The following is a 23,688-nucleotide window of genomic DNA, read 5'->3' as shown; positions in this document are numbered from 1 at the left end:
GTTTAAGTAACCAACTTTGTAAGACACGGAAGAGATATGGGGAGACACATGCGATAGGTGATAAACAACAAGTGTTAGAGCTTCAAACCGCCTTGAATGCACTTTTGCAAGAGAGGGCACACAAGTCACAGCTCTACTATCGATATATGCTTTATAAACATGGTAATAAAACAGGCAAGTTGATGTCAAAAATAATTACCCCCTGGGGAGGGACTAAGAACATTCTGGCACTGAGGCAAAGAGGGGGAGGGCTTCACACATCAGACAAGGCAATTTGTGAAACCTTTCGGACCTTTTATCAAGGGCTGTACGCTTCCCCAGAGGAAGACGGCCTATTAAATCAGATGTACTTAGAAAATCTAGCTTTACCAAAGCTTACAATACAGGAGTTGGACAGCCGTAATCAATTAATCACTGAAGACGAAGTTAGTATGGTTATAGCCCGTAGCCCGCGGTTGAAAGCCCCGGGACCTGATGGTTTAAGAGGAGAATTTTATAAATTGATGGAAGGAGGAGTTATACCCGCAATTACTAGATTTTTGAACCAACTAATAGAGAGACAGAGGATACCCCCTGACTTGAATAGGGCTCAAATAATAGTCTTGTTGAAGCCGGGGAGGGACCCACTAGAGCCGACATCGTACCGGCCTATCTCCCTATTAAATTATGATACCAAGTTGTTGGCAAAAATCTTGGCTAATAGACTGGCGAGGTTGCTCCCTCGGTTGATTCACGAAAGTCAGGTGGGTTTTGTGGGAGGAAGAGCAGTGAGTAAAAACTTGAGAGCAATATTGACATCACTAGAGTACAGCTCGCAGACGAAGGTAGCATCGTTGTTGGTCAGTTTCGATGCGGAAAAGGCCTTTGATAAGGTTCACTGGAAGTTTCTTTTTGATACGTTGGAACATTATGGATTTTCAGGGAGATTTGTTGAGGCAATTCATGCCTTATATGCCAACCCATGTGCCACATTGAGTGTGAACGGGATAGAGTCGGAAAGTTTCTGTATCAGGAGAGGCACAAGGCAGGGGTGCCCCTTGTCCCCTCTTCTCTTTGTTTTAGTTTTAAATCCCCTTATCAGAAATATTATGGCAAACCCTTTGATCCGGGGAGTGGGCTTAGGGACCCACATGTTTAAGATCGCAGCATTTGCGGATGACATTTTGGTACATCTCACAAACCCAAGGGAATCCTTAGACACGTTATTGGAAACCTTTCGTGAATATGGAGACTACTCAGGCTTCCGAATCAATCTAGATAAGTCAGAAGCTCTGGCTTCGCCAGAGGTGACTCAGAGGGAATGGGATCCTGAATTTCCATTGAGATGGGCTAGAGAGTCTTTTAAATATTTAGGAATCCGACTCACAATGAATACTTCAGAATTATATCAGTTGAATGTTAAAATCTTACTGGAACATACTAAGGCTAAATTAGATTCTTGGATGAATCTTCCACTGTCATTAATGGGACGGATACATTTAGTCCAAATGGTGCTGTTTCCGCGCTGGTTGTACGTCCTTCAAACCTTACCCATGCGCCTATCACGGACTGATTTGTAACGGATGATGCGTCTTTTTAGTCGGTTTTGCTGGGCAGGCAAGAAGCCTAAAGTTAGCCAAAACATGTTAATAGGGAGCTGGAGACAGGGGGGAATGGGTATCCCGGATGTGTTCCTATATAATCAGGCGTGTTTGTTGCGTCACCTAGGAGATGTGGTGAATACCACGCAGTATTATACACCTATAGGCTTGGAGGAAGCCTTTTTTGCTCCATATGATATATTAGCACTGCTTCATTTACCTCGTAGTCGACTCCCTTCTAAATTTAAAAAAAGCATAATACTACAGCCCCTTCGGGAGGCGTGGCAGTGGTGGATGCGGCAGATGGGGGGCCAACCACACGTTACAGATCAAATCCCAATCGTAGGTAATCCTGTTTTTGAAGCAGGGATAGACAACCCGACATTTGGTAGATGGCAAGGGCTGGGCATCACAAGATTGGAACACCTGTTATTGGAAAATGGGGAAATGATAACATTTGACGCTCTTCAGGATAAAGTGGGATCAGCCTGGGGCAATAGATTTGCCTACGCACAGGTCTGACATTATATGAAATCCCTGAACCAAGCACCCCTGAGGGGGCGGATGGGGGAACTTTTAAGGGTCTTCTTTGAGGAGTTGCAGACAGAGAAGCAATCGGTTTCAGCATTGTATGGGGCACTGGCTAGGCGTAGGTCCCAGAGGCAATATGTTGATCTTAAGCGGAAATGGGAACAAGATCTTGGGACCTCACTGGCAACATGGGATGTGTCAGCTACCTTGAAGAGCATCCGGGCGTTGGTAACAGATGAGAGGCTGAGGGAGTGTGGCTATAGAGTGGTCCTTCGGGGGTATATGTCTAAAGCACAACTGGCTCATATGTTGGGGCCGGACAACTCGGGGTGCTCTAAATGCGGAGGGGGTCCCAGCTCATTATATCATGCATTATGGCAATGCCCCAAGGTGCGCATGTTCTGGCAGAGGATAAGAGGGTTTTTGATTCGATTGGGGAATAGAATTCAAGGAACGGAGAGGCAGTTTCTGTTGGACCAACCAAGAGCGTTTGCTCCATTATGTGCCCCTGCTATAATGTTATGCAGGAAGTTGAGCTTGGTAGCTCGGAAATGCATTATGCAATACTGGGTCTCATCGGAGGGGCCAGCTTATTGGCACTGGCGCAATCAGGTGCATCTCCTGGCCTCTTGGGAGGCTAGAGATTCAAAACAATCGCCTAAGCGCAGAGTACGTTTTCTTCAGATTTGGACGCCATACCTGCAAATTCTTAGCCCGAGGGGACGTAGTCTGCTTGTTAACGCCTGATAAATAATGGAATAATGGGAGAGTATGGGTAGCCTGGAGTAGTAAAATTAGTCTAGAGCGGTATTCTGCTTGCAAGGGGGGGAGGTATTGGGTGGGGGGTTGGAGGGGTTGAGTGAGATGTATAGGGCTAAAGCTTGGCAATGCTCTAGAGCTTTGATGTTTAGTTTTCTGGTATTTTATGGTAAGCACTATTTCACCTAACGAGGTATTTAAAGTGTATGATATTAGGAACAAAAGTCATTTAACATCTAATATTAGCACTTGCCAAGGAATTGTTTTTTTTTTTTTTTTTTTTTTTTTTTTTTTTTAGAAAAAAAATCATTTTATTTTCATTTTAGCATTTGGAATATGTCCACTTTGAGAATTTACATCTGCTATCTTATTTTGCAATGTATACCAATTTGTTTCTTTTTTTTTTATTATCATTTTTATTAATGACCAAAAGATACAGGTGACAATAAAGTGGAAAAAAAAAACATTGCATTACAAGTGTGTTCCAATAATCTAATTACATCCATGTTCAACCTGGTCATTTATAATTTTTGCTTTCATAATGTGCCTATCTAACCTCCCACCCTCCCACCTCCCACCCACCCTCCACCCTGCAAGCTTACCCATTCAGAATTCTACTGCGAGCCATGGGAGTCAAGGTATCCCAGAACAGTAACCAACATTGTAATAGTCGATCTCCTTTTGGGGATGCTAAGTCATTTATTTCCCTACGTTCTAGGGCTCCTAGGGAGATCATAAGGGATCGCCACCGTGGCATGGAAGGGGGTTCCGATGAGATCCAATTCAATAAAATCGTTTTCTTTCCCATAGCAGTCGCCCTGCGTAGGAACGGTAACATACCCCTCCTTCGGTTCCCTCTCACCTTATATTTGTCAAATAAAAGGGTAGGTAAGGGGCACCACTGCAACCCCCAGATACTCGAGACGAATGCACAAAGCTGTGTCCAGAAGACACGGACCTGGGGGCACAACCAGAACATATGTCCCAAATGCGCCCCAGTTCCCGCACACTTAGGGCAGTCATCCAAAGGTCTTAAGGCAGCTCTAAACGCTCTATGTGGCGAAATATACATTCTCATGTTAAATTTATATTGGGATTCCTGCAGTGTCACCTCTCTAAAGGTCTTATACCCCATTGCCAAATTAGCCTGTACCATCACTCCAGTAATAGAACAGCCCAAGTCTCTAGTCCAGGCCCCAGCAATCTGATCATATGATATCTCCGGGCAAAGCTCTTTGAGTTTAAAATGATAGAATTTTAGAGGAACCGAAAGCTGCGCCTCCAAATCTAGCAAATCTGTAATTTGTCTTCGTCTCTGCGAGGTCAACGACGCTCGGGGGAGGGAGGCAATGTAATGGCTCAATTGCAAGTAGGAAAGGGTAGCCTGTGCTGGAAGTCCAACATTCTCACACAAATCCTTGAAGGACTTACATTTGCCTTCTTTTGTTAATACTTGAAACAGGAATATTATCCCCCCCTCCCTCCATGTCTGAAAAGTCTCAGTATCCGTGCCCACTGAAAAATCTACATTGCCACCAATCGGTAGGAAGGGGGAAGAGTGGCACTCGAACCCTCCAGCTTTGCCCAGCCATCGCCATGCACGTCTCAGCGGCGTGAAAAGGGGAGCATATCCTTTGGCGGTGGGTGCTTTGCCAACTGGTGCATGCAACCAATAGCTAAAGTGATATTTGCTCACTAGTTTAGTTTCAGGAATGGGAAAGGAAAAAAAGGATGTGCCCCTAAACCAATCCGTAAGATGTCTCATGCAACCCGCCACTGACATACGTTGAATGCTGTGTACACCCAATCCTCCCTTTTGTATTGGAAGGTATGTTTGTTGTAGTGTAGCCCTGGGTCTCTTCCCATTCCATAGATATCTAGCTAGTAATCTGTGTAGTTTCCGCTCGTCTTTATATAAGAAGAACAGAGATAGCACCTGGACCACATATAGCCATTTCGGAACCAGGACCATATTGTACAGAGCTGCACGCCCCCACAAGGACAGGGGAAGGCGCTGCCACATTTCTAAAGTGTGTTGAGTCTCTTTCCACAAGGGGGCTAAGTTGATTTTATAAAGTTGCTTGAGCGATGTTGGCAATCTGATCCCCAAGTAGACCAAGTAATCAGCGGTCCACTTCAACGGGAACCTTCCCTCCCAGCGCTCCCGCACGGAGAGAGGTATTGGTAGCACCTCGGACTTCTGTGAATTAAGTTGGAACCCCGAGTAATATCCGAATTCTGCTATGTGATCTAAAGCTATTGTCAACGATGTCTGAGGTTGTGTCAGTACTAGGAGAATGTCATCTGCATAAGCCAATACTTTAACATGAAGCTGTGGCAGCTGAACTCCCTCCACCCCTGGGTCTTTTATAATATTGCGCAGCAGGGGCTCCAAGTATATCAAAAACAGAAGTGGAGACAGGGGGCAACCCTGTCTCGTGCCCCGTCTTACCAAAAAACGTGGAGAACACATTCCATTCACTAAGACTCTGGCTCCAGGATCCGTATATAGTGTATCAATTGCATGCAAATACCACCCGGACAACCCTATGTATTTAAGTGTTTGAAAGAGATAGTCCCAATTCACTTGGTCAAATGCTTTAGTAGCGTCCAGGCCTGCCAACATTAAGGGATGACCCGTGGCTTCCGCATACGCCACTGCCATCAGGGCCCTACGGACATTGAGACCTGGGTGTCTCCCCCGCACGAATCCCACCTGATGGTCCCCTACTAAAGCCGGGAGATGTATAGCCAGCCTGTCAGCAAGGACTTTAGCTAAAATTTTTACATCTACATTGAGAAGAGATATTGGCCTGTAAGACCCTGGCAAGTCGGGTGGTTTGCCCGGTTTCGGGATGAGAACAATTAAGGCTTCATTCGAATCCCTGGGCAGCCTCCCCACTCCCACAGCTGCTTCAAGGTGAAGTGTCAGGGGAACACTCAGTTGGGTCGACAATAATTTATAGTATTCTGTAGAGAAACCATCCAGGCCCGGAGATTTTCCCAAGGACAAACCCTTGATCGTTTGTTGAATCTCTCGGGCCTGGAGGGGAGCATTCAACTGATCCCGGACCACCTGTGGCAGTACCGGGAGGCCTGCGTCTCTCAAATAATCATCCAATTTTGGTCCCCCCTGCTGCGCCTCCGGTTGGTATACTCGGGAAAAATAGTCTCTGAATATGGTCAATATATCCTTAGGACAAGATTTACGGGAACCATCAGGTGCCAACACCGTAGAAATAAATGTCTTCTCCGACCAGGCCTTTGCAACTTTAGCTAGTAATTTCCCAGGTCTATTACCATATTTGAAATAGTGATATTTACGGCCAAAAGCTTGCCTCTTGGCCCGTTCGTGGAGTAGTGAGTCTAGGGCCACCTGTGCCGCAATCACATTGTCATAATTGGTCTGGGTTCTACATCGTATGTGCGCACGTTTAGCTTGTTGGTATTTACGCTCCAGTAAAATTATGCCTTGGGAGATCTTTTTATTTCTTGCGCTTAAGTATCCGATAATTTCCCCTCTCATAACTGCTTTAGAAGTTTCCCAGAACAATGTCGGGTTGTCTTTGTGGGCTACGTTATCAGATTCAAACAGTTTCCATTTTTGTACTAGGAAATTGCCAAAGTCTCCATCCCCCGCTAAGTAGGATGGGAACCTCCATGACTTAAATCTGTCTACATTTTGTCCCAGTACTATATCAGCCCAGACTGGAGTATGATCTGATATCGCCATTGTTGCCATATCTGTCTTAACTACCCGAGAAAAAAGCGATGTGGAAACTAAAATGTAGTCTATACGGGACCAGGTTTTGTGGGCCTTCGACAGATGGGTATAGTCCCGCCTTTGCGGGAATAGTAACCTCCAGGGATCTACTAAGTCCATTAATTTACAGAGATAAGGTAATCCTTTACTGCGGGGTAGTGCGCTCCATGCCCCGACCGTCGAGCGGTCGAGGTCCGGGTCAAGCACTTGGTTAAAATCTCCCGCCACAATCCAAGGGGCCGTATCGTATTTGAGACCCAGATTTATCAATGTCTGGAAAAACTCTGCATCATAACCGTTTGGCCCATAAACCACACATAGGTAGTATTCCTGTCCCATAATATTGAGATGAAGTAGGACGTATCTTCCCTTAGGGTCTTTCCCTATTAATTTAGAAGTGCATGGGAGCCCTTTCCTAATCAATATCGCCACTCCTCCCCGTCTAGCCCCGGAGGAGGAGTAATAACACTCCCCCACCCATTGCTGGCGCAGCTTTCGGTGTTCCTCGTCTGAGAGTTTGGTCTCTTGTAGGCATACTATGGAAGCCTTTAGGCGGTTCAAGTGTGTTAAAATTTTTGATCTCTTAATTGGAGAGGTAATCCCCGCCACATTCCAGGTCACTAATCTTAAATGTTCAGTCAAAGCAATCTTCTAACTTCGTCAATTTAACATATAGCAAACCTAACTTAACGCCCCGGTTGCCCAGCCTCAACCAAAGGCTCCTTATATCAGCCAACACACATTCATACCATGGTTTACCCAAGCCCACAGCTCTTCTTTGTGTCCCTTCATCAATCTGCTCGCTTCTGCTTCCATTCCCTCCCTCTCCCTCCCCCTTCCCCTGTATCTCCCCCCCTTGTCCTCCCCCCATCTTCCCCCCACTAACTATCTGGCCTGTCTTACCAATCTCACTGCGTTCAGTGAGTGTAGCAGGCAGAGGTCTAGATGCTATAGGAGCCCTACCCTTCTTTCATATCAAAATAAATGTATCATAGTTAGTGTCTCACATAGCCCAGAAAGCCACCAAGATCACACCGTCAGGTATTCGAACAGCTTTCCGCTCCAGTCCATTCCTGAGCCATTCCGCCATATGTCTCTGGTCTACCATCTTGTTCACCCAGCCATTCGGTCTCACTCTTTTTCACAGTCAATTTTCGCCGTTAGCAGCCCAACAAGAACTTTCTAGAACTCAAGCAAAGTAGCAATCCAACCGGCAACTGCCAACCAAGAACTCCATCAACATATTGTGTGGTTAAACCATCTGTGGAATATAATGGCAATCCCCCCAATGTCAGGTCTGGTGATGATTCAACCACTCCGCTACAGCATCTGGTTCAGTATAAGTTGTCCAGGTTCCATTCGCCAAGATTTTCAAGGTTGCTGGATATTGCAGGGTGAATTTGAACTTTTTTTCCACTAAACAGGTGCAAACCGTGGAAAAAGCACGGCGTTGTGCTGCCAAAGCCGCAGAGTAATCCTGAAAGATACGTATTAAGGTTCCATCATACTTTGTAGTTTCCCTGCAGCTTTTATACTGTCGCAATATTGCCGCTTTTTGGGCATAACAGTGAAATTTTGCTATCACCACTCTGGGCCTCGATTCTCTTGTCGGCCTAGGTCCTACACGATGTGCACGTTCAATTCGGATCGTACGGCCTTCTCCAGCCTCCGGGAAATGTGCCTGAAGCCATGTTTCCAATGTGCGTTTTAAGTCTTTATCTGCCAAGGATTCTGCAAATCCCACAAAGCGGAGATTATCGCGGCGCGAGCGATTTTCCAAATCTTCTACTCGCTGCACATTCTCCTGGACCAGGCGTTGTAGTCTTTCTATCTCTCCCGAGTTATTTTGTTGACCATCTTCCACCTCCGCAACCCGGGCCTCCAGCTCCCCAGTCCGACGTGAAAGTTCTGTCGTGAGCGCCGACAGCCCCGTTATCTGGGCAGAAAGCTGATCAAACTGGGGGGCCAATGCGCCCACCACTGCTTCTGTAAGTTCTGGCAGCGTGAAATCAGAGGCCGGGCGGGAGGGTGAATTCGCCGGCGAGGCGGCCGCCATCTTGGATTCGCCAAGTCTCGGTTTCTCCTCTTTTTTCTTCGTGTTTTTTGCGGTTTGCGCCATCGCCGATCGCGTTAAATATTTGTCCATATACTGGGAGAGCGTGTGCGCCTTAGATTCTCTACTTTCTGGGGTCGGAGACGTCTTTAAAGGTTCGAATTTCGGGCAGGGCTCCCAGCAGCCGAAAATTCACTTCCTTCCCAGCTCACAGCATCACGTGACCCCCTTGCCAAGGAATTGTTAAGAGGGGAGGGGGGAGAAAAATGGGGAAGAAAAGTGCTTGGCGATGTTGAATATGTTGCTAGAATGTTGTTTTGTCTATCAATTAATGCTATATGAATATTCCAAGTTAATTTGTACTGTGATAATCGTCAATAAAACAGTTTAAACATAATAAGTAATAGTGAAAACTTCTCTGGAGTCAGGTCTTTTTCCCTCTACTTTAGAGTTCTGTTATTTAGCCTTTTAAAAGTATGTTCAATCCAGGGAGGGTGGAAAACCTTTGACCTGAATATCTTTTTTACTGCTGGGCAGACTTATATGGTCTGTGCCAGAGCCGGTGGTGGGAGGCAGGGATAGTGCTGGGCAGACTTATACGGTCTGTGCCAGAGCCGGTGGTGGGAGGCGGGGCTGGTGGTTGGGAGGCGGGGATAGTGCTGGGCAGACTTATACGGTCTGTGCCAGAGCCGGTGGTTGAATATGTTGCTAGAATGTTGTTTTGTCTATCAATTAATGCTATATGAATATTCCAAGTTAATTTGTACTGTGATAATCGTCAATAAAACAGTTTAAACATAATAAGTAATACTGAAAACTTCTCTGGAGTCAGGTCTTTTTCCCTCTACTTTAGAGTTCTGTTATTTAGCCTTTTAAAAGTATGTTCAATCCAGGGAGGGTGGAAAACCTTTGACCTGAATATCTTTTTTACTGCTGGGCAGACTTATATGGTCTGTGCCAGAGCCGGTGGTGGGAGGCAGGGATAGTGCTGGGCAGACTTATACGGTCTGTGCCAGAGCCGGTGGTGGGAGGCGGGGCTGGTGGTTGGGAGGCGGGGATAGTGCTGGGCAGACTTATACGGTCTGTGCCCTGAAGAGCACAGGTACAAATCAAAGTAGGGTATACACAAAAAGTAGTACACATGAGTTGTCTTGTTGGGCAGCCTGGATGGACTGTGCAGGTCTTTTTTTCTGCCGTCATCTACTATGTTACTGAAAAGGTTGTGGCAAATCAGTTATTAGATTTTGAGTAGACTACAAATATTTTAGATGATCTTCAATCAGGTTTCTATCAATAACACAGAACTGAAATCATTCTTACAGATGTTTATGATGGTATTTATAGCTGGATGAACTGGACATAGTATTGCAGTTATAGTGCTGGATATTAGTGCAGCATTTATTACAGTAAACTATGTCTTACTTTTGAAGGAATTAACACAACTGGGTTTAGGGGGCGCCGTTTAAATATGGTTTAAATGTTTTTTGGAAGGTAGGATGTAACAGGTTCAGGTTCTTAGATCTGTCTACCTACATGTGGAATACCCCAAGGTGCAATGCTGCCACCCTATGTTTTTTGAAATTTTTTAATTTATATTACCCTACCTTTATAACCTGCTACTGCTGTTTCCCCTAGGATATATCTGTTATGGAAAGGGCTATAGAGGGAACACTCTATTTGATTCATGGTTGGTGTACAGATTTACAATTGACATTGAATATAGAGAAGACTACTTGTTTTGATTTACTCATTCTACTTTTCTCCAGACTTTTGTGAATGGGTGTAATGGTTGAAAGGATGAGTTTCAGCAATTGGGCTGAAATCCAGGTATACGAATGGATGTTGGAGATTACCATATTGGTGCAGGGCTCTTTTCCTATTTTGAGAATGCCTCATTAGTTAATCTTATTTACCCTGATCAATTTAATTGCAGATATGAAGGCAATAGTATTACCCCGTCTGGACTGCTGTAATGCTATTCTGTAAGGGCCACCGGAAAGAGAGATTCAGAAGTTACAGTTAGTCCAGAATATGGCACCTCAAATATAGCGAGGTTACAGAAGTATGATCGTGTTGCACCAGAATTAACTACGTTGCACTGCTGGTCATGCAATATTGAATTCAGTATAAAGTGTTGATATTGATCTTTAGGGCTAGAGGTCAACCTATTTGCAAGTTAAAGCTCAAGATTGTTTTAGGCTGTAATTTATGGTCTCATAAGGCACAACGTTTGTAACATAACACAGTACATGAAGGCAGATAAAGACATGAACAGTCCATCCAGTCTGCCCAACAGGCACACATTATCAATTCATCATTAAACCAACAATGAATAAGGTATAAAATATGTGTATTCGATCCCGATCTTTCTTTGCCATTTCCGGGACACAGACCACAGAAGTCCACCCAGCATTGTCCTTACATTCCAATTACCTAGACATTTTGGACTCCAGCAATATATTCCAACTGTAAAGGAAGTTTGGTTGGTTAGACATCAGGAGAGGGTTTTCTCAATAAAGTCATTTCAGCTATGAAATGCTCTCCCCAAGGACTTTCATAGTGAAACACTGGGTTCAAAAAGAGGTTGAAAACATTTTAGTTCAGATGTGCTTATGGTTAAGTGCATATGGGCCAGATGAATTTGGGATCTTTTGGTGGTAACCATGTTTTATGAATTATTTTAATTATGTTGTGAACTGCAGGGTGCAGTTTGGATCTGAAGTATATAAATATAGATAAACAGTTATGACTTGGGATTACCATATAAAATCATGTGTCAATTTCCTGGTCTATTAAGTCGTGCTAATGAGATAGATGCAGAATTATTATGAGCACAAGGAAAGGGATTTCATAGCAGTTAAAACAACATAACTTCTAAAATGATGTAATACAGCATCTAAAAATGACATAAAAACTTACTGCTTTAACACCTAAAGATTCTAGCTTCTCCACCAATCCTTGCTCCAAGACTGATCTTAATTCTTTAATTAATGAAGGATGATTCTTCAAAGTATTTATTAAACGTTGCTTACTGGTACTTGGTGTTACTTCAGTTTTTTCCTCTTCTGAAAAATATATGTCCGTTAAATAAGTAGTTGCACTTAAAAGTTTAACCTGCATGAATTAGTGTAATGCAAGCATACACTCACTTAACAAAAACTTAGCAAACAAAACTGCTTTTGCAAAAAGTGCATACCGACAGTAGTTAATATACAAGTACTTTTTCTTCACATCTAAAGTCAACCTTAATTATAATCCCAATTATGTTTACTAGCCCTATGATCAAACAGAGGTTTTCTTTATGCTATACTATTACCTTAATGATTGTTTTTGGATTTTTCTTAGATTCAGATTAGTTTCCAAATCTGAGCTCAATGCAAGTTAGAATCAGGTAATTATTTTAAGCTATGCACCAGATGGCAGCATAACAGTGCAGCTTTCCACAGCTGCTAGCAGCTGGAGCAAATGGCATTAATTTCTTGATACTGAATAAAGTTAGATGTCATGCTAAACCAAGGGCCAGTTTTTGGTTTGGAGATAAGAATGACAGAGGAAGAGGCATAGGGACAGAGAGTTATAAGCAAAGCAAGTGACTGTTTCAGCTGGAATATGCAGCCATGCAGAGGCAGGAAAATGTTATGTAGAGACAAACTTTCGCAGGCCATTTAATGATGATCTTATTTCTCTGTCAGATAAACTTAACAGTAGAGCCCAGGCAGAGTGATTAGGTTACTGGGACCCCAACTCTTGCCACCACTCCCTACTACTCACCAGGGAGACCCCTGGTAGGTATCAGGGGCATGGGAGTGTTGGTTGAAAAGGTAATCTCTGACATAATAGTCCTTAATTTAGCTTACTTTATTTTGTATTTGCATACTTCTACTACAATTGGCTTGCAATTCAGTTACATGAATGACAATTTACAGACTTTACAACACACCATCCCCTCCATATACAAATCAAAATCCAGCATCATATCACTTAATAAAAAGCTTTTCTACATTTTCTGCCAAACATAATATATTCAGTAGTGACAAATCCAAATAAGAGCATCCTCAAACACTATATAAATTCTGACCACTCTATACCTCCTCAACTAAAATTTCCAGCATAAAACTCCCCACAAACAACACTGTATTACTGACCCTAGTACTTGACAAAACTGATTTATGACAACATAGGTAATATAAGAACCAGGGGCCCAGTACTCAAAATGATTTAATTGAGCAGGAGAGGCTCCTACCTGGTTAAATCATGCTGAGTGGATCAGGAAGGGGTATTCAATGGCATTTAACCAGCAGCGCTGTTGAATATCCTCTCTGACCACTGAAACACTGTCCGGGTAGTACAGGAGCAGTCCAAGAGCAGTATCTAGGCAGGAGCCAGTAGTTACATGGGCACCCACAATATTAAGTGACGGTGCAAGTATAGCTAACCATGCAAGGACTCAAATAACTAGCAGTCTTATCTTTGCCTGGTTAGGTAGGCAGGTATGGCACTGAATATCAACTGTATTACATAACTTCCCCGTACTGCTGCTGACTCAGATAGTTGGTGCCCAGATTTGTACTCTAAATTAGCTGGTGGTGGTCAGCCAACTATAAAAATGCTGACCATCACAGGCTCAGTAGTGAGCTACAGATGTCCTTTTGAAACCTGTTTCAAAGATGAGAGTTATTCACTGAAAATGCTCTTATACAGATCAGAGGGCAAGCAAGGAGATTCTTCTACATCTGATCACTGCCATGATAGCCCACAGGAATGGGTGAATTTTTGGGACCTTGATTCAGAAGTCAAGTCTAGCTCTTAATATACTGGAACCTTCAGTTCTTGTCTGGTTAGGTCTTTTATATTCATGAAATCATGCTTGTTGCTCTGGCAATAGTCTAGGTGAAGACAAAGTACATCACAGTCTGGCACCTCCAAAGACCTGAGCACTGAGACAAAGACTTTGTGTGATGATTACAAAGTCTGTATTGCCCTGTATTGCCTATGGCAATTTTGATCTTTGAAAACTAATTCTCTGTCACTTTCAGGTAGCTATTCATCGCAGACAAGCACCAGAATTGGTATAGTATAGGGCTTAGGTTTTGACATCAAATGCTTCACACTAAGAGACATATTTACTAAAAGCCTATTTATGTTAAGCATTAACTGTGGCATATTTATTTCAAGCACTAAGAGGCATATTTATGTTAAGCACTTACTGTGGGTTTTAACTCAGGGTAACTATTAGTGTAGTCCGAGCTAATGTCCACTGTGTGGTTAGAGCTATTGTGTAATTAAAATCCCACAGTAAGTTCCTAAAACATGTTGGGGCAGGATCAGGCATGGCTGACAAGAACAACTATTGCACAGTATGTACCTGCATGGTAGGTGTCTTGATACTACTGTTGCATTTAATGCTACTTCAAGAAGTATCATTAAGTGCAACTGTGTGACTGGCAGCCTGGTAGCATGACAGCAGCCCAATGCCTGTATGACAAAAAATAAATAAATAAAAATAAAAAGCCTCCAGCAGCAGTGAACAGCCAGCTCCCCCCCCCCCCCCCCCCCCCCCCCCCCCACACACACACACAAAAAATATCAGCACTCCCCATTCTATCCAGACTGATCTTCAGGTGGCTTGTGAGGGAAGAGTTACTATTCAGGACAGATTCCCCGCAACAGGTATCCCCCACTAACACCATACCAACACCCTTCCCCAACCCTCTTCTGGGTTTCACCTTGGTAATCTAGTAGGCCAGGTTGGGGCAGTTCCCTCCACTCCTGCCCTGGAGCTGCCAGGTTGCAGAATTGCAGCTATGATCTCTAGTGGTTGTTTCATGGTACTACTGAGAAGACTACCACTAAGGGTGGATCAGTAATAAAATTTTAAGTTTAATTCTTGAAGCAGTTGGGAGCCAATGCAAATTATTAAGGTATGACGAAATGTGTTTACGTTTATTACAAATCTTTGATATACAGCCTTATCTGTCCAGAAGGCCAAGGCAGTTCACAAGTAAAATAAAAACACACTGTTTGAAAGCCCCAATAAAAAGCAAGCAGCAGAATTTTGGACAACTTGCAAAGAATGACTACAAGAGTAAAAAAAAAACCAACCCAAATTGTGTTGCAATAATCAAATTCATTAAGCATCATGGCCTGCAACACTGTCTTAAAATCTTCCATGGACAACAGTTTTTGTAGCATTCTCAGCTTAAAACAGGAAGTTCTAATCACTTCCTGTGTTTGGGGTTTAAACTTCAAAGCTGAAACTAATGAAACCCCTAAACTTCACACCATACAGGACAACACAATTCAACTACCAGACAGAGAAATCTGAGTTGGAATGTCAAGGTCTGAATCACAGCTCACCAACAAAACTTCTGCTTCAGAGATGTTCAAAACAAGCCTATTTCTCTGCATCCAATTAGAAATACCATCAAAAATTGTTTGCAAACGAGTAATAAAAGCAGAGACAGGAAAAATCAGAGGAAAAATGAAGGTAAAATTATGTATCATACCTGATAATTTTCTTTCCATTAATCATAGCTGATCAATCCATAGACTGGTGGGTTGTGTCCATCTACCAGCAGGTGGAGATAGAGAGCAATCCTTTTGCCTCCCTATATGTGGTCATGTGCTGCCGGAAACTCCTCAGTATGTCGATATCCAAGCTCCATCCGCAGGACTCAGCACTTAGAGAATTACACCCACAAAGGGACACTCTGCCCAGCTCACCACCGCCGAAACGGGGGAGGGGAATTAACCCAGCTCATCCCCACACAAGTGGGGGAGGGGAATCCGTCCAGCTTATCCCCGCTGAGCGGGGGAGGGACACCACACCCGCCAATGCGGGGGGATCTGGCTTATCCTGCAACCGCGGGAGGAGCTGACTGACCCCACCACCACCGAAGCGGGAGGGGTACAAAGCTGCCCTACAGCCGCACGAAGCGGGAGGGAGCGCAGGCAGAATTTAGGTCTCAATCCAGCCCCGTAAAACGGAGGGGAGAGGAATGCAGCAGCTCACTGCAACACAAACTCGTCTCAACTCTTGAAGAATCCAATTGAAAAAACTTGAACACGAAGTCCTCCTGAACAGGAACTGAAGACTAAACTTGAACCTGAAATGCAACCAGAATATAAACAGTACAGATATCTGGGAGGGGCTATGGATTGATCAGCTATGATTAATGGAAAGAAAATTATCAGGTATGATAGATAATTTTACCTTCCATATCATCATGCTGATCAATCCATAGACTGGTGGGATGTACCGAAGCAGTACTCACCCAGGGCGGGACATTGAAATCCCTGACCGCAACACTGAAGCTCCAAACCGGGCCTCCGCCCGAGCAGCCACAGTCAAGCGGTAATGCCTGGAGAAGGTATGGGCCGATGCCCAAGTTGCCGCCTTGCAAATCTCTTCCAAGGAGACGGACCCGGCCTCTGCCATCTAGGCCGCCTGAGCTCTAGTGGAGTGAGCCTTCAGCTGGAGAGGCGGCACCTTCCCCGCGGCCACATAAGCCGCTGCAATGGCTTCCTTGACCCATCTTGCCACTGTAGGTTTAGCAGCCTGCAGACCCTTACGAGGACCTGCAAACAGGACAAACAGATGATCCGACTTCCGGAAATCATTGGTCACTTCCAAGTATCTGATGATGACTCGTCTCACATCTAGATATTTGAGAGCAGAGTACTCCTCTGGGTAGTCCTCCCTATGAAAGGATGGGAGACAGAGCTGCTGATTCACATGGAAGCGAGAAACAATCTTGGGCAGGAAGGAAGGCACTGTGCGAATAGACACTCCTGCCTCAGTGAACTGCAGAAAAGGCTCTCGACATGATAGCGCCTGGAGCTCGGAAACTCTTCTGGCTGAAGTGATAGCCACCAAAAAGACTGCTTTCATCGTCAGGTCTTTCAGAGATGCCCTCGACAAGGGTTCAAAAGGCGGCTTCTGCAAGGCTCTTAGCACCACATTGAGATTCCACGCAGGCACCACTGAGTGCAGAGGAGGGCGCAGGTGATTAACTCCCTTGAGAAAACGCACCACATCTGGCTGCGAAGCCAGGGAAGCACCCTTCAGGCGGCCCCTGAAGCAAGCCAGAGCCGCTACCTGGACTTTAAGGGAACTGAGCGACAGGCCTTTCTCCAGACCTTCTTGCAGGAACACCAACACTGAAGAAATTGGAGCAGTGAAGGGAGAAAGGGAGCCTGCCTCACACCACGATGCAAAGGTACACCAAACCCTGGCGTAAGCAGTAGAAGTAGAGCGCTTCCTCACTCTCAGCATAGTGGCGATGACCTTGTCTGAGAAGCCCTTCTTCCTCAGACGCTGCCGCTCAATAGCCAGGCCGTAAGACCAAAGGGGGAGGGATCCTCCATCACCACGGGACCCTGATGCAACAGGCCCTGCTGCACTGGCAGCCGCAGAGGGTCGTCCACTGAGAGCCTGATCAAGTCCGCATACCAGGGACGTCTGGGCCAGTCCGGACCCACCAGAATTATCCGGCCCGGATGCTTTGCCACCCGGTCTAGTACCCTGCCCAACATGGGCCAGGGCGGGAACACATAGAGAAGCTCCTGTGTCGGCCACTGTTGGAGAAGAGCATCTACTCCCAGAGATCGAAGGCCCCGTCCTCTGCTGAAAAAGCGCGGCACTTGGCAATTGGCCGATGACGCCATCAGATCTAGGCTCGGCTGGCCCCAGCGCTTCGTGATGTCCAAGAACGCATGAGCCGATAACTGCCACTCTCCGGGATCCAAGGTATGGCGACTGAGAAAGTCCGCCTTGACATTCATGACTCCCGCAATGTGGGCCACCGACAGCTGTTCCAGGTTCGCTTCCGCCCACTGGCATAGATTCATGGCCTCCTTGGCTAGAGGGGCGCTCTTGGTACCTCCCTGGCGACTGACATAGGCCACAGCCGTGGCATTGTCCAACAGGACCCGTACTGGCTTCAACGCTAGTACCGGGAGAAACTCCAAAAGCGCCAACCGAATGGCTCTGAGTTCCAGGAGGTTGATAGACCACTTTGCCTCTGCAGGAGACCAGAGTCCCTGCGCTGTCCTTCCCAAGCAGTGGGCTCCCCAGCCCGTCAAAGAGGCGTCCATCGTGACGACAATCCACTCCGGGGTCACAAGAGGCATTCCTGCAGACAACTTGTCTGTCCTCAGCCACCAGCTCAGCGCCTTGCGCACCGCTGGGTCCAAGGGAAGGCGCACAGCATAATCCTCTGACACTGGAGTCCAGCGCTGCAGCAGAGAGTGTTGTAGTGGGCTCATATGAGCCCTGGCCCAGGGCACTACTTCCATCGTGGCCGTCATAGAGCCCAACAGCTGCACATAGTCCCAAGCCCGAAGAGGAGAGGCTGCTAGGAACTGGTCCACCTGAGCCTGAAGCTTGACAATCCGATTGTCTGGCAGGAACACTCTGCCCACTTGGGTGTCGAATCAAACGCCCAGATACTCCAGGGACTGAGTCGGGCGCAGCTGGCTTTTCTCCCAGTTGATGATCCACCCCAGGGAGCTCAAAAGAGCAATCACCCGGTCCACAGCTTTGCCGCACTCTGCATAAGAGGGGGCTCGGATCAACCAGTCGTCCAGATAAGGATGGACTTGTACTCCTTCCTTTCGTAGGAAGGCCGCGATGACCACCATTACTTTGGAGAAGGTCCGCGGAGCAGTAGCCAACCCGAACGGGAGGGCTCTGAACTGGAAGTGTAGGCCCAGGACTGCAAAACGCAGAAAGCGTTGATGAGGAGGCCAGATGGGAATATGCAAGTAAGCTTCCTTGATGTCCAAGGATGCCAGGTACTCCCCTGCCTTCACTGCCGCTATAACAGAGCGGAGAGTCTCCATTCTGAAGTGCCGAACTTTCAAGGCCCGATTGACCCCTTTGAGGTCGAGGATAGGCCGTACCGAACCTCCTTTCTTTGGTACCACAAAGTAAATGGAGTAACGTCCCTTGCCCAGCTGATCTTCTGGCACCGGAACGACTGCACCCAGGCGGATCAGATTGTCCAAAGTCTGCTGCACTGCCACAGCTTTGACCGGAGACTTGCAGGGAGAGTGTACAAACCCGTCTCTTAAGGGTCGGCAGAACTCTAGCTTGTAGCCGTCTCTGATGACTTCCAGCACCCAAGCGTCTGAAGTTACCCTGGTCCACTCGCCCAGAAACGAGGACAGGCGTCCTCCAATCTGCTCTGGGCCATGGACCAGGACCCCGTCATTGGGTACGAGACCCTGGGGGAGGACCGGAGGGCGCACCTCCGGGACGGCGGTCTCTGCGAAAGGAATGCTGCTTGGGGGAGAAGTTCCTCTTGAAAGAAGAGGGGGCAGAGGAGCCCGACTTGCCCGGGCGATACCGACGGGCTTCCTGAAACCGCCCTTTGGAGGAACCAGGGCGGGCACCACTGGCCCGAGCCCTGACCTCTGGTAACCTCTTGCCCTTAGACGTGCCGAGATCGGTCACAATTTTGTCCAGCTCGACTCCAAAGAGCAGCTTGCCTTTAAAAAGCAACTTAGCCAGGCGAGACTTAGAGGCGTGGTCAGCAGACCAATGCTTCAGCCAAAGCCAACGCCATGCAGAGACTGTCTGAGCCATACCTTTAGCCGAGGCTCTCAAGACATCATACAGCAAGTCTGCCAAATAGGCCAAGCCCGATTCCAGGGCCGGCCAATCAGAAGGATCCGAGGGGGAAGCCCGCTGCACAATCGTCAGGCACGCCCTGGCCACATAGGAGCCGCAAACTGAGGCCTGCAAACAAGGCAGCCGCCTCAAAGGACGACCTTAAAGCCGCCTCCAATCTTCTGTCTTGGGCGTCCTTCAGGGCCGTGCCACCTTCCACCGGCAACGCCGTTTTCTTAGTCACCGCAGTGATTAAAGAATCCACGGTAGGCCAAAGAAAGGCCTCCCGTTCACCTTCAGGCAGAGGATAGAGGCGGGACATAGCCCTAGCCACTTTGAGGCTCGCTTCCGGGACATCCCATTGAGCCGAAATCAAGGTGTGCATGGCATCATGCACGTGGAAGGTTCTAGGCGGGCGCTTCGTCCCCAGCATAATGGCGGAGCCAACAGAGGCTGAGGGAGAGACGTCCTCCGGACAGGAAATCTTCAAAATGCTCATGGCCTGCACTAACAGGTTGGGCAAATCCTCTGAGCGAAAGATCCTTGCTGCAGAGGGGTCATCCGCTCCATCCGAGCGGGAATCAGTCTCCTCCAAGGAATCCCCAAAGGACCGTTGGGAGAACTCAGATACGCTGCCCTCATCTACATCAGAGAAGACAGAATCCTCTAGGGCCTGGAAATCCACCCGAGGGCTTTTGCTTCCGGAGGCCTCAACCCCTTTATCGGACAAGGGAGCAGGGGCAGCGTTTTGCATAAGGAAGGCCTGATGCAGCAGCAAAATGAACTCGGGGGAGAAACCCCCCAGACTGTGCACTTCTGCAGCCTGGGCCACAGCCCTAGACGCACCCTCAACCGGCGCTCGCAAGAGCGGGGGAGAAACATGCTGTGCATCCAAAATGGCGTCCGGCGCGACACTCCGAGAAGGAGCCACGTGGGAAGAACGGCGCTTAACTTTGGCCGCTTTTTTGCCGTCGCCCGAATCAAGGGCGACCATAGCATTAACATCTCCCACCTCGAGGGCGGCCCAAGAAGAAGCCGTCCGAGCAGACTGGCCAGCCAAAATGGTGGGGGCGAGCAGTGGGGGATGGGCGTTTATGGCGGGAAAAACCGCTGCACCGGAGGAAGAACCGGGACACTGACTGGCCTCCAAACTGACGCCCAAAAAGGGCGAGTCAGGCTTTAAGACCCCCGCATCCCCGCTAGAAGCGCACACGTGGTCCGGGGAGCGATTCTTCGCGCCCTCGACCTCCGACGCCATAGGCCACGTGGAGACCGATCGGGGAACCCCCTGCCCGCTACAAAAAGGTAAAAATTACCTGCTTCTCGCTCCAAGCTGTAACGAACTGGTGTCCCAGTGAGCAGCTGCAATAAACGCTGATATAAACATTGAAATAAAAATGTTTTGTTTTTTTTAACGGAGCCAGCGGGAGGGGGGAGAAAAGGAGGGACCTGGCACCACCAGGTTTGCACTTGCTCAAGAACAGCCCTCAACCCCAGGTACTCAACAAAACCTAAAGATTAGGCTTGGAGACCTAGCCAGAGCTGCTGCTGTGTGTGACCACCACCTGCTGAGATAGAGAACATACTGAGGAGTTTCCGGCAGCACATGACCACATATAGGGAGGCAAAAGGATTGCTCTCTATCTCCACCTGCTGGTAGATGGACACAACCCACCAGTCTATGGATTGATCAGCATGATGATATGGAATTTGGTATCATCTGCATATATAAGATAATGGCTCAGTTAGGCTACCAGGGAGAATTAGGGTTGGGATGGCAGACCACTTGGGCCACCAGGGATTATTTTTTGGTTGTTGAGGGGTTAGAGGGGCAAACACAGAAGAAAAAGCTTAGAAATGACCAAAACCCCTAATTAAGAATATTACAAAGATGGAGGCCCTCATGTGCAACACTTTAAAAATCATCAAATCACTATGAGAAAATACAAGAGCATGAGAAGAGAAACACCTTATTTTGCTCCATCAAAAAACAGACAGACAAGGACCCATTTGACAACAGTGTTGAAATACTGCACATGCATGGTAGACTTTAAAAAGATAAAGAAAAAAGCTTTGTCAATCTATAACAGCCTTTTTCCTGTATTAAACTCCATCATGTGACATTATTCACTTGTAAGGGCTTGTAATCCTGCTTGCCTTGAAGAAAATGGTTTTTGATACAGCTCAGTACAGCTGCACAAAAATACAGAAAACTTAAAATTCAATTTTAAAAAATCCTAATGAGAACTCTTCTAACGGGAAAAAAATGAACTGAAATGCCTACACTTGGGGTTAGGCTCCCTCCCACCTCATGTCACAATCTCTGGGTCCGGACTGTGTTTAAAAGGATGAACCATTCAATCTGGTTGTTACTGACTGAATTACTGTGAAGTGTGAGGAAACCATCCCCTTGTGACTTCATTATTGGTTATGAGCAGCTAGCCTGATGCACCATGGAAAGAGCTTTCAATCTACATTTGGGGTTAAACCCCAGCTACCTGACATTAACAGTTCTGGCTGCCAAAGGGTTTAAAACCATGACCCATTGGAGGTAATATGTCCTTTTTTTTAATATTTGGATTTTGCTTTTTGTTTTATTAGGATAGGAGTTAAATTTTACCCTTTTCTTTTATGTGGTTGGGTGGTATTTGGTTATGCAATGACCACATTTACTAACACAGGGTACCAGAAAGAGTAGAAATGCTTCTTTTGTTGCCAGCAAGGCTACACATCAGAAGTATCTTTGTTTGTAAGAGGTAAAAACACCATCTGAATAACCCACTGAGAGATAAATATATAACACTGAAACGTCAATAAATAAAGGATAGGGCAGTCCAGTCTAAATCTGCCTTTCTTCATGATTTTATAACAGAGAAATAAAGTTGCAGTGTTGTATATAACTCAGATATGGTTCAACACAAATGATCCTGTTAGGCTTATGAAAATATGTCCTGAAGATAATACTATCTTCTCTTGTGCATGCCATGAAGCTAAGGGAAAGGGGATGTGGGAATGTTCATGAAAAATTAGTAAACAGCTGTTGAGGAAAGCATCCCAGAGGTTCAGGGAAGCTGAATGCTTATTGATGAGGCTAAAAAACCAGTCCTACTTTTATACAGGGCCCATAGAGAAAAGATATTAGTTCTGCCAGAGTTACTGAAATTGATTTTCAGTGTTATACAAACTGTTATAGTATTCTTTTTAAACTGCCTATTTTTGAAACTAACAATTACTTAGCGTAAGATTTTTTAAAAGCACTACAGACACTAGGGTTTGTACAGACGATTTCCCCTCTCACTCATGTTAAGGGAGCATACTGAACCTGTTTTTTATGCGTAATCTTGAGTTTTCATGCAATCCAAGTTGATGATATTTAAATATATCCAACTGTGAGGTTTGACCATTCATTGGTCAACTCACTGATTCAAAGTCATTCAGCCCTTCCTTAATTACAGAAGGAACAGAATATGAAAGGCATAAATGCTAATATCTGTGTGTACATGTTATGCACATAAGTAATTAAAATGCTAGCATGTAAAAGTGTAAATGTTCACATGGTGCCTAAGTGCTATTCTGCCAATACTTGCTTATCTTATGCATATGCACAGGGGGGCGTACACACGGGCAGATAATGGGTGGGTCATAGTTATGGTCTCACTTACATGCCTAACTTATACAATAATGTAATTTACATAAGTTCCACTTAGACATGCACATTTACATTAGCTCTATGGCTGGCATAAATACATACACTTAAATTTTAGTCACATTGATAGCCAATTATGCAAGAATTGTATAAGGTCTTACAGCAATGTACTGTCCTCCAGAGAGTAAACTGGAAGCACTCAGTTACAGAAATGCCATAGAGCATAGGAAGAAAGATTTAATAGCTGCTTGCTCAGCAGAAGCTGTAGGTTCAAGAAGCCTGTTGGAATTCTGAAATGGCAGAGGATAAATCTAAGGAAGTTGCTTGGGTTGTGAAGCAGTTAAGAAATCTGCAGGTGAATAATTGCCAGCTTGACGAATAATATTGCGGATTCTGATAGGCTGATTTACTTGCAAAACACTTTTATAACAAGGACATGTCAGGCATACCACAGGCAACAGTGTTTTTGAAAGCTAATACCATTCTAGTGGAGGGTCAGGACACACAAATGGGGTGCTGTCTTTCTATTCCTTGATTCATTTGTGCTTCTTTCTGAGGAACAACTTTTGGTTTTACTCTTAAGCCAATTGGTTCCCCTTAGGATGTAATACCAGCTGGTTTGATTAAAGAACTCAATGAGCTGTTCATCCCTCTGCTGCTGCCCATTATAAATTCCTTAATTAATGAGGGTATGATGCCAGGAGAAATGAAGGAGGCAATAATTGTTCCACAATTTAAAAAAAA

General features: G+C 45.9%; 1 protein-coding gene across 1 annotated transcript in view; it reads right to left on the bottom strand.

The window, feature by feature from the left end:
• DZIP1 (DAZ interacting zinc finger protein 1) overlaps positions 1 to 23,688 on the bottom strand; it is a 327,827-nt gene that overhangs the window by 84,714 nt on the left and 219,425 nt on the right. The window contains 1 exon segment of the mRNA XM_030201373.1: positions 11,606 to 11,751. Coding sequence (XP_030057233.1) covers positions 11,606 to 11,751 — 146 coding nt within the window.

This window comes from Microcaecilia unicolor, chromosome 4 (genome assembly GCF_901765095.1).
Source record: "Microcaecilia unicolor chromosome 4, aMicUni1.1, whole genome shotgun sequence".
Classification (NCBI taxonomy): Eukaryota; Metazoa; Chordata; class Amphibia; order Gymnophiona; family Siphonopidae; genus Microcaecilia; species Microcaecilia unicolor.
The sequence above is the reverse complement of the archived record's forward strand: the minus strand, read 5'-3'. Positions and strand labels throughout refer to the sequence as shown.